This window comes from Hermetia illucens, chromosome 6 (assembly GCF_905115235.1).
Source record: "Hermetia illucens chromosome 6, iHerIll2.2.curated.20191125, whole genome shotgun sequence".
Classification (NCBI taxonomy): domain Eukaryota; kingdom Metazoa; phylum Arthropoda; class Insecta; order Diptera; family Stratiomyidae; genus Hermetia; species Hermetia illucens.
This window is the reverse complement of record NC_051854.1, coordinates 52,562,165-52,573,222: the sequence shown is the minus strand read 5'-3', so window position 1 is coordinate 52,573,222 and position 11,058 is coordinate 52,562,165. Positions and strand designations below refer to the sequence as shown.

At 44.5% G+C, this 11,058-nt stretch overlaps 1 protein-coding gene across 1 annotated transcript; it reads right to left on the bottom strand.

Annotated features, from left to right (window-relative positions):
* Positions 1-6,642: 6,642 nt before the first annotated feature.
* LOC119660015 (uncharacterized protein K02A2.6-like) lies at positions 6,643-10,201 on the bottom strand. The gene is made up of 2 exons (XM_038068393.1): positions 8,836-10,201; positions 6,643-8,783 (listed from the first exon to the last, which is right to left on the bottom strand). The coding sequence occupies exons 1-2, from the start codon at positions 10,199-10,201 to the stop codon at positions 6,643-6,645; spliced, it is 3,507 nt and encodes a 1,168-aa protein (XP_037924321.1).
* Positions 10,202-11,058: the final 857 nt, after the last annotated feature.

The window sequence follows — 11,058 nt, the reverse complement described above, 5'->3', positions numbered from 1 at the left end:
ACAATACATAGCAAGTGCCGCGAGTCATGGGCGTTCTAATATTTTGGTTGTTTTGTCCAGGAACCTCAATTTATGACTTCATTTGTTACCGTTTGGATCAAATCTACCCCTATCCAATATGCTAAGAGTAAACGCCTGGGGGTAAAAGTAAAAGTAAAAGTCAGCTTCCATCATTTTCGTTTTTTTTTTCGGGGAAAGGAAGGAAAAGCAGGGCAGGTCTATTCAGTGTAGGAGCGCAAACTCGTAGTTCAGAGAGCCTCCGCTACTCTGGCATTCTCCTATCCTATTCTCCTTGTAGCCTCAAATATGCCTTGAGTCTAACGTGTCACTTGGTTCCACGTGCCCTCGCTCTGCAGCATGATCTCAATTATTTTGCCCGGAGACACTTGACAACCTTCCATCAAAAGATCAGGGCGGTGGCGCTTCGACTTTCTGCGTATCCGACTAGATGCGATTCATCAGGCATCTCGAGTCTTAGAAAACTATCGTATAAGGCGTTCCAAAGGCCGGACAAAAGATAGAATCCTGAGCCGTTCCCTATGTGATCTTCATTTTGCCCTGTCCTTCCCGAATCTCGTAGAGCAAGGCACGGTCCTTTAAATAGTCCTTCAATATCCGCAAGCCCGGCTTATACTTGCATCCAAGTTTCAGTACTTTGCTGGGAACTCCATCTGGTTCTGGTGCTATTTTGTCCTTCATGGACAGAACCGGTTCCTCTAGTTCCCTTGCAGTGAAGAGTGGGCATTCCTGAGTGCTCACCCTCGCACCGGCAACGTCAGCTCAGATGAAGTAGACAGGAAAAAGGTTCTGCACGATTTGTTCCATCTAAACTGCTTCCATGGAACAGGGTAATCGATAGGCAACCAGCTTATACAAGGCGTCTCAAAAGAAATTTTATATTTAGTGGATCGATTAAAAAAAAAATAATATCGTCTAAATGTAGCCCTCGCGTTCTCGGCACTCATTTAATCGAACAGTAAAATTACTTATGACGTCTCGGCAGGTGGACTCAGTGATGGCTGGCATTTCGTGATGGATATATGCGTCAATGAAGTTGGGTTGGGTTGGGTTAAATCTGGACTGCGTGGAGGCCAATTTATGTCACCGGGAGATCAATTTGCCTGAGAAAATTTCACGTCCTGTTGGAACCATGTTCTTTGGTTATAACCAGGAAAGTTTTGCAGTTCAGGTACCGAGAAGTTGTCTAACATCTCCACATAACGCTCTGAATTCACTGTAACTGCACGCCCCCTTTCGTCTTCAAAAAAGTTAGGACCGATAATTCCTCGCGCCGATATCGCAGCCCATACGATCACTTTAGGCGAATGTAGAGGTTTCTGATGTTTGCGTTTCGGATTCGTTGCACTCCAGTAGCGGCAGTTCTGCTTATTTACGTGGTCATTAAGATGAAAATGGGCTTCATCCGAAAACAAAATGTTGGTAAACGTTAAAAATCGCTCAATCACCTGATTTACGAAATTAAGTCTCTGGCTGGCATTTTGGGGCTTTAATTCTTGCAATTGAATTTGCAGCTTTAGGTCTTTGTGCAGAATGCAATGTAATGATGATCTATGCACAATTAAAGCACTTGCGCGCTTCCGAATTGAAAGGTTCGGGTCATCACAAACAGACTGATTAACATTCTCCACGTTTTCTACCGTTCTTGATGACCTAGGTCGCCCGGATTTTGATTTATCCAGCGTTGTACCAGGGTGGTCAAAGGGTAATATAGGTCCCGGGGCGAAACGTGGATTGGTACCCACGATGGAGCATAAAACCTGGGAAATGCCTGCTGAACCAACACCAACAGCTCTACTACCAAACCCTATCTCCACCTCCACGTGGTGACCGCTGGGAGCTCTTTCTTGACGAAAAGCTGCAGACGGAGAAGGATGAAGGCGAGTCTCCCGCGCCTAAAAACGGGACAAATTGTACCAACTGGTCCTCCAGGTTGGGGGTTGGGTAGGGCTGACAACCCTACACGGAAAACAACTTGTTACGAAGCCACAACAGGAGCCTCGGATAGGACGGATTTTAAAACGACGGACCCGGCAACGACAAAGGAACAACGATTTGCGCATTTTCTCATGGAACGTGCGCTCCCTGTATAGAGATGAAGCTGATAAGCAGCTAGCCGATACCCTGTCCCAATATAGGGCTGATGTAACAGCGTTGCAAGAGATGCGTGGACAGGGACCGGTTTCCTGGAGAAGAGCCACTACACCATATATTATAGCGGCCATCCAGTAAACCATGTGCTGGGAGTAGGTTTCTTAGTCAGCCAAAAAATTAAACCTGCTGTTATCGGCTTTGAAAGTTTAAGCGAACGGCTATGCACTCTGCGCTTGCAAGGCAAGCTTAGAAATATAAGCCTCATAAACGTTCACGCCCCTACAGAGGAGACTGCAGAGTCGGAGAAGGATACCTTCTACGAGGCAGTAGAAAGAACCCTCGAAGCCTGTCCCAGATATGATATCAAAATCATACTTGGGGATTTTAACAGCCAAGTAGGGAAGGAGCCCGTATTCAGGCGATACGTTGGCTCCCATAGCTTACACGAAAAAACAAATGATAACGGACTGCGGACTATTCAATTAGCAGGGTCACACGAAATGGTTGTTGGAAGTACCTGGTTTGCGCGGAAAGCGGTCCACAAACATACTTGGGCCTCTCCAGACGGGAACTCTTTCAACCAAATTGACCACGTGTTGATCGAAAGCCACCACCTCTCAGCCTTGATGAATGTCAGAACATAGAGGGGGGCCAATATAGACTCGGATCACTATCTCGTTGACATGGTGCTCCGAGCTCGAATAACAATACCACCTAGAATCCCCTCTGACAATCAGGTGAGAGTGAACACTGAAGCCATCCACAACACAACCCTCCGCGACACCTATAAGAGGGAAATGGATGCCGCAATAACCGCAGTCAATAGAGGACCTGGAGATGAAGCATCAACTAATGATCTTCACAACCACCTGAAGAACGTTATCATGGATACGGCCACAAATATACTTGGCCCCAGCCGCAAAAGGAGTCAGAACGGCTGGTTTGACGATGAATGTAAGCTAGCAACGGAACGGAAGAATGCCGCATACCGAGTAATGTTGCATTCTCAAAGAACGCGGGCACGCGCAGAGACTTATCACGAACTCCGTCGAGCGGAGAAGCGACTTCACAGACGGAAAAAGGAAGCCTGGGAGAACCAACAAGTCTGTGAACTAGAAAAGTACAGGGAGCAACCGCACCAGGCGCGGAAGTTTTACCAACAAGTCAGCAGGATGAAGCCTTATACACCTCGATGCTCATCCTGCCGAGACAAAGAGGGAAATCTGATTTCCGACAGAATAGGCATATTAGAGCGATGGGTTGAGTACTTTGATGAGCTACTGAACAACCAGAACATCGGCGAGTTGGAGGTCCCGCCAACTGAAGACGACGGACAAATACTGCCACCACCAAGTTTAGGAGAAACAGTCCATGCAATTCATCGGCTAAAAAATCATAAGTCGCCAGGAGCCGATGGAATTACAGCCGAATCAGTTAAATATGGAGGCGACCAGTTACACCAAGTGGTTCACCAACTTGTGCTCAAGGTATGGGACAGCGAATCAATGCCTGACGATTGGCAGCGAGGCATAATCTGTCTCATACATAAAAAGAGAGATATCACACAGTGCAGCAATTATAGAGGTATCACGTTGCTGAGTACCATCTATAAGATATTCTCCACTATCTTGCTAGGCCGGATAGCCCCATACGCCCAGAACATCATTGGCCCATACCAAAGAGGCTTCACTCCAGGCAAATCAGAAACAGATCAGATTTTCTCTCTGCGGCAGGCGATGGAAAAACTGTTGGAATATGGACAACAGTTGCACCATCTGTTCATCGACTTTAAAGCCGCCTATGATAGCATAGCCAGGGTAAAACTGTACACGGCCATGAGAGAATTCGGTATCCCGACGATATTAATAAGACTGACTAGGCTGACCCTGACCAATGTGCGAGGCCAGATAAAAGCAGCAGGATCACTCTCAAGACCATTCGACATCAACAACGGTCTACGACAAGGGGATGCGCTATCATGCGTCCTCTTTAACCTGGCCCTCGAGAAGGTGATCCGTGATGCTGAGGTGAATGCAAGAGGTACGATCCTCTTCAAGTCCACCCAACTACTGGCCTATGCTGACGATATCGACATCATGGGAAGAACCACCCGAGACGTTCAAACTGCCTTCATCCAGATCGAGCAGGCGGCGCGAGATCTTGGGCTGCACATCAATGAAGGCAAGACAAAATACATGGTGGCAACGTCAGCACCGAAGACGAATCAACCAACAACATCAAACCGCACTGGTCAAACACAAGCACGAACAAGAATAAGGATAGGGGAATACAACTTTGGGACCGTTGAAAATTTCTCCTATCTAGGGTCAAATCACAACCGATAACAACTACGATGATGAAATCCGCGCACGGTTGTTGTCAGCCAACAGAGCCTACTTCAGCTTACAAAGACTGTTCCGCTCGAAACGTCTCACCATAGGGTCAAAGCTCTTACTGTACAAGACTATGATCTTGCCAGTCCTCATGTATTCCTCGGAAACTTGGGTTCTTAGCAAGAAAAATTGCGAACTCTTGGCCGCGTTCGAGAGAAGAATCCTCCGAAGAATTTTTGGCCCCCTACATGAGGATGGACGATTCCGTAGCCTACACAATGACGAAATCTATGAGCGATACCATGACCGTCCGGTTGTGGATAAAATCCGGCTCAATAGGTTACGGTGGGCGGGTCACTTAATCCGTATGGATGAAGATGATCCCACCCGGAAAGTCTATAAGGGCAATATCTATGGTAGGAAAAGAAGACGAGGCAGACCCTGCCTAAGATGGAGCGATGGCGTGGGCCAGGACGCCAGACAGCTTTTAGGGATATCGAATTGGTGGACCTCGGCGCAAAACCGGGATGTCTGGAGTTCCTTATTAAGGCAGGCCTAGACCGGATACCGGTTGTTGCGCCGTTGATGATGTTGATGATGTACCAGTCTCTTCAAACTTTTTAACCCAATATCGAATAAGAGGAATGCTTGGCGCATCATTTAAGTGGCAAAAACCTCGAATACTGCAAAATTTTCTACGCGCTACAGTTGCCGAATTGCCGTTTTTGTAAAACTCTCGCACGTACAACACGTTGCGTTCACGCAGTAAGCTAAATAAATATAAAATTTCTTTTGAGACACCTTGTACTTGAGGCTTTCTTCCTGGCCGCAGTGTGTTGCTAATATCATGGCGTAATTTCTTTTTATCTGCCTTATATTCTACGGATCTAAGGGCTACCTCATCTTGGCCTCTTGCACACTCGGTAATCCTCCGAAGTCTACGACAATTTCTTCGTAGACTTTCAATTTCAGCCGTCCACCAGTACATAGGTAACTTTCCGAGATGGAGTTTCCTATATAAGCTGCAGTGATAAGGCTGATTGCTTTTTAGTGGCAGTTCTTCTATCCGCGCATGGATGTTATGGCTCATTTATCTCTATTGAGAGAGCTTCGGCAAATTTTCCAACGTCAATTTTCTCGTTATTAGGTACTTGCCGGACGTTAGAATATTGGGAGAAACCGTTTGCCAATTCGAAGAAAATGTACTGATGATCACTAGCCGTGAAATCTTGCAGTACCTTTCATCGTTGCACTGCTGACACTAAGGGCTCCGTAAAAAAGGTTACACAAGAGAAAGATAGTATGCTCGTAACCAAAGCGTTGGAATGTCAGAGTGCTGCCAGTATTTAAGACAATAAGTCCTGTCCTCGTGACCATCTCCAATATTTGGTGTCCTCGAGATCCCCCAGGTAGCAGCAGTGCTAGATATATCGTCATATCGATGGTGAGCTCCTATCTCGGTACTGCCCGCTGAGAAGCAATAGTCAGCTCTTCCTTCTTGTACCATGCACCATCAGGTTGTGAGCACTCCTATGCATGTTCGCTTGTAGGATGCGGGTCATGGTACTTGACTTTTCACTTTCTGAGCACCCGGCACCTCTCGGAACGGGAATATGAGCCACATCTTTCTGGGTTCACCACATTTGTAACCTAAATTGCTTTTGTCCTACCCTTGCTATGTGCCATTAAGCTCACCGCTTAAAACACCGAGTTGGAACTCTCCTTCGCCTTATCCTGGATATTATCCACCTGATCTTTATTTTCCCGCAATGAAGAAGTTAGCTCACCGACTGGCCGCCAATTTTTTTCCTCTAGAATTGACAAATGTAACTTCCGCCTTGAGGTAGCTTAGATCTGAGTAATCCCTTTTTATTGCTTCTTCTACCACTTCCGTGTTCGTTAGACAACTCGGATGTCTTACTTCAAAGGTGCATATAAGTTCTAGGCTCGAAACTAGTACTTTCGTGCACAGAATTCTCTGGACTGTCTCGCAGAACGTGCTCTTCTTATCGACAATTACATCACCAGTTCGAGTCAGTCTACCCCAGCGTTTTCTAGTTTGTGTTGTGGAATCATGTTTATTTGACAGTTGAATGTATATTAAATACAGTTGTAGTAAACTTAATTGTTAATTCACACTATGTATTACATTTAATGGTTAGTTCACACTGTTACATTTCTCCTTCCTTCAGTAATTTTACATCTCTTCGACTAGTCTCTTGGGTCGATTTCTTAGCCGTTGGCTTCGCCGTACTGGAGGTTCAATTTGGTGTGCTTCGGTGTGTTGTCCTTGTTCACTCATGTTTCCGTTTTCATGCGACGGTATAGCGGGCTGCATAGACTGCTGATGTTCCTGTTCATCATTTGCTGTCGGGCTTGCAGATTGGTAATGGAAACTGTTTCGCTTAAAATCTGAGACATCCCGGAAGTCGATTGATGGTGGTATTACCCTCCGTTCTCGGATATGATCCGCATGTCGTCTTCTTTCTACACCGTCCTTTGTTCGAACACGGTAGGAATATCGATTTGTTCTTTCGACTATGTTGGCTGGTTCCCACATTTTCTCGATGTCTGTCTTTACGAATACTGGTTGTGCTGGTTGGAACTCTCTGTTAGACTGCTCTGCTTGAAGATTTTGTTTTACATGTTTAAAATGCATCTCTCGCCGCACATTAGGCTTCAGATTGTCAAATAAAGTTCGCAGGCGTCGACCTAGCAAAAATTCAGATGGTGCCTTCCCTGTAAAGGAGTGTGGTGTGTTTCGATATGTAAATAGAAATGTGCGCAAGCGCTGACGTTGTGATAAACCATCATATTCACTGGCTTTCATGCGCTCCTTGAATGTTCGTACGAATCGTTCGGCTAGTCCGTTGGTTTTCGGATGGTACGGTGAAGACGTTACATGTTTTATTCCATGACTTTGACAATAATTTCGAAACTCTTCTGACGTAAATTGACTACCATTATCCGACACGATAATTTCCGGATAACCAAATGTTATAAACTTCTCCTCTAGGACTTCGCACAAAGTTCTTGTGGTGGCAGCATAAAGTACATCTGCTTCTACCCACTTTGATAAAGCATCAACAAGCACAATCCACATTTTTCCTTCGAAGGGACCTGCAAAATCCACATGCAGTCGTTGCCAACAATGCTCTGGCAGGGACCAAAAGTAGATTGGCAGTTCAGATTGTTTTGGGCGTTGACGTTGACATGCCATGCATGATTTCACTGTATGTTCCACGTCCTTGTCGATGTTCGGCCACCATACATAGTACCTCGCTGACACACGCATAGAGCCAATGCCTGGATGCCCTCTATGAAGATGCCTCAATGTTACTTCTTGAAGATTATCGGGCACGATAATTCGTCCTTGCCACATCAAAATACCGTTTTCGTATGATAGTTCCTCCCGTTTGTCGTAGTATGGTTTCAGCTCGTTGTTGATACACTTCGTGTCTGGCCAGTGACGCTCAATTAACTCAATTACTCGTCGTAATATTAGGTTATGTTTCGTCTGCTTCCTAAGTTCCTGTTCTGTTAGTACAATATCATCAAGCTTCCGTATTTGAATTACCGCATAAATTTTATGAATCTTCTGCGCTTCCTCCGAAATTGCTTCATGTGCCCATCTCGTCAGACGGTTGTTTACGATTTTTTGCAAATTTCGTTTGTCTCCCAACAGGTGTTGAAGCGGCTTGTGATCCGTAATTAATGTAAACTTTGTCCCACGTAAATATGGATCAAATTTCTTCACGGCGAAAAATATTGCTAATGCCTCCTTGTCAATGGTAGCATATTTTTGTTCTGCTCCGTTCAATTTTCGTGACGCGTAGGCGATAGGTAACTCGTTGTTAGCCTCGTCCTGATGATATAAAACAACACCAAGGCCTACATCGGATGCGTCTGTTGCCAAATAAAGCGGTTTTGTGTGATCGTAAGGAGTTAGATGACGGGCGCTAGCTATCATATGTTTAACATTATCAAATTGTTTCTGTTCCTTTATTGACCATCGCCATTGCGACTTTGTACCAGTTAATGCGTGTAGTTCGGAACATGCTCCATGTAAGTTGGGTATGAATTTCTCGTAAAAATTGACCAATCCCAGAAAGGATCGTAACTCCTTCTTGTTAGTGGGTATTGCAGCATTTTTTATTGCTATCAGCTTGTCTTCCACTGGATAGATCCCTTTTCGGTTGAATTGATGGCCCAAATAGTCGATACTGTCTTGAAAAAAGCTACATTTGTTCTTTTCGATACGAAAACCAGCTTCATGCAGACGTTTAAAAACTTCTCTTAATGATCTTAGATGGCTATCTTCATCTGGACCTGTAATGCCTATGTAGATTTTCCATATAATTTTGAAATGTTCCGGGTGCACTCGATATACCAGGAGTCATACGGTTATACTGAAAATACCCTTTGTGTGTGGATATGATTAGGTATTTTCTTGACTCTGGACTAATCTCGAATTGTAGATAGGCATCGCGTAGATCTAATTTCGTGTACTTCTCACCCTTGGCAAGCTGCTGACGGATGTTTTCGAATGTTGGTACTGGATGTCGTATTGTTACTAGTGCTGGATTCAGTGTAACACGAAAATCACCACAAATACGTATATTTCCGTTTCGTTTAACCACGTTGACAGTGGGTGTTGCCCATTCGATCGGTGTTTCGTTGGGGTCAACAGGTGAGATAATTCCAAGCTGCTGTAACCTTTCAAGTTCGAATTCCACGCTTTTTTGAATTCCGAATCGGACTGGCCTGGCTGGAATATGTGTTGGTGTTGCTGTTTCCTTTACGTGAATTTTAACTTGGTAGTTATTTATTTTTCCCAGTCCTTCTTCGAATAGCTGCTTGTTCTCTTCCAATATGTCATTTAACTTCTGATGCAGTGGTTTCGTTGTCGGCTGCACGTGGTTGTTGACACGATCTACGTTGTACACTGGTTCGGGCAGTGGCAAATTGAAGGCTTCATTCCACTCTAAGCCAAATAACATTGGATTCGCGTTGTCCACCACGACTACTTTCAAAGATCGCGTTCGCTTGTTCAGCGTCACTGTCACTGTAGCTTCCCCTTGGCAAGGTAAATCGAAATTGCCGTAAGCCCGTAGTTTTGGCTTCCCTTTAAGCATTGGTGATCCGATCTGTTTCCAAAAATCTGTACTTATAATGGAAACTGACGCGCCCGGATCCCAGTCCATCGTACACGTGACACCGTTTATCTTAACGTCAATGTTTCTTTTCTTAGCAATGGCACTCATTACTTTAAAAACTTGCTCACAACTCGAAATAGATGTATCACTATTTTTTACGTTGTAAATACGCTGTTGTTTCTTTTTGTCTCTCGCGATCAATTTAGCTCTGCCTTTTCTTATACAGCACGACCCGTAATGTCCACGTTTGCCACACGCTTCACAATTGTGATTCGCCGCCTTGCAGTTGTCTTTTGAATGTCTTTCACGCGCACCACATCTTAAACATTGTTCTTCCGACAAAATTCGGATCCGCTTACCGATTTTCGCACGACGTTTTACTATCTTTTTCACTTCCGCGCATTCACTTTCTACAATGTCTTTTTCCGCCAACTCTCTTGATAGCGCTATTTTGAAAACTTCCGCGAACGACACTTCGTTTTCTATGCCTTCAATATCATCGAATGTTTTTAGCTCTGGCCACCTTTGTTTCAATTCCACTTCAAGTCGGGGATGGTTGAGACCCGTTGCAAACCGATCACGTAATTGACGTTCTAGCATGTCGCCGTCGTAGCCACAATCGCGACTTATGTCTTTTAGCCTGTTCACGTAAGATTCGAATGACTCATCTTTTTTCCTCACACAATTCCAAAAGTTCGTTAGAGCTTTGAAGCGCGTGGTTTTTCGTTCAAAAAGCTTCACGAATTTTTCCGCAATTTCCGTGTAAGTCAGGTTTTCAAATTTTTCTTTGCGTCCGCAAATGCAATTTTTAGTTCACGATAGGTTTCCGGCTTTAGACATGATACGAATAATTCTCTTTTCGAACTTATATCATCCGCGATTCCCCACATGTGGCACTGGGCTTCAAAATAATCTACGAAAACACTAGCCGTTGTAACGCCATCATATTTCTCACATTAAAAGTTTTTTAGGATGTTTTGTTTTTTTACCTCTGTAGAGATGTTTTCTCTACCACCGTCACGGTAGCGAAATTTTCAAGAATTTTTAGGATGGCGGTTTGTTACTCCGCCTGCACACGTAAAAATTCGGCAAACTGTGTGGCGTCCATATTTAACTCGCGCTCGGAAAAACGAAAAACACGACCGTCCTCGTCGCCAGTATGTTGTGGAATCATGTTTATTTGACAGTTGAATGTATATTAAATACAGTTGTAGTAAACTTAATTGTTAATTCACACTATGTATTACATTTAATGGTTAGTTCACACTGTTACAGTGTTGTTTCGGACTTCTCGAAGAACTCCCGTGAAAGACCTATTTTCATTCGGTTTGATGAAAGTGACCTTTGACCATGGTTTCTTTTCTTTGGTGCTGATGTCGTCATTTTACTTGACTTCGGCTTTGCTACAGTGGAGTCACTGCTATCGCTATTCAACCTACATTATTGTTGGGGAACTT

What these genes read in the sequence shown, in the direction of transcription:
- LOC119660015 (XM_038068393.1), bottom strand. Translation starts at nt 10,201, where the DNA reads ATGCTAGAACGTCAATTACGTGATCGGTTTGCAACGGGTCTCAACCAT. An exon ending in GTATAACCGTATGACTCCTG is followed by an intron (nt 8,784 to 8,835) that starts GTATATCGAGTG and finishes AAATCTACATAG; the next exon opens with GCATTACAGGTCCAGATGAA.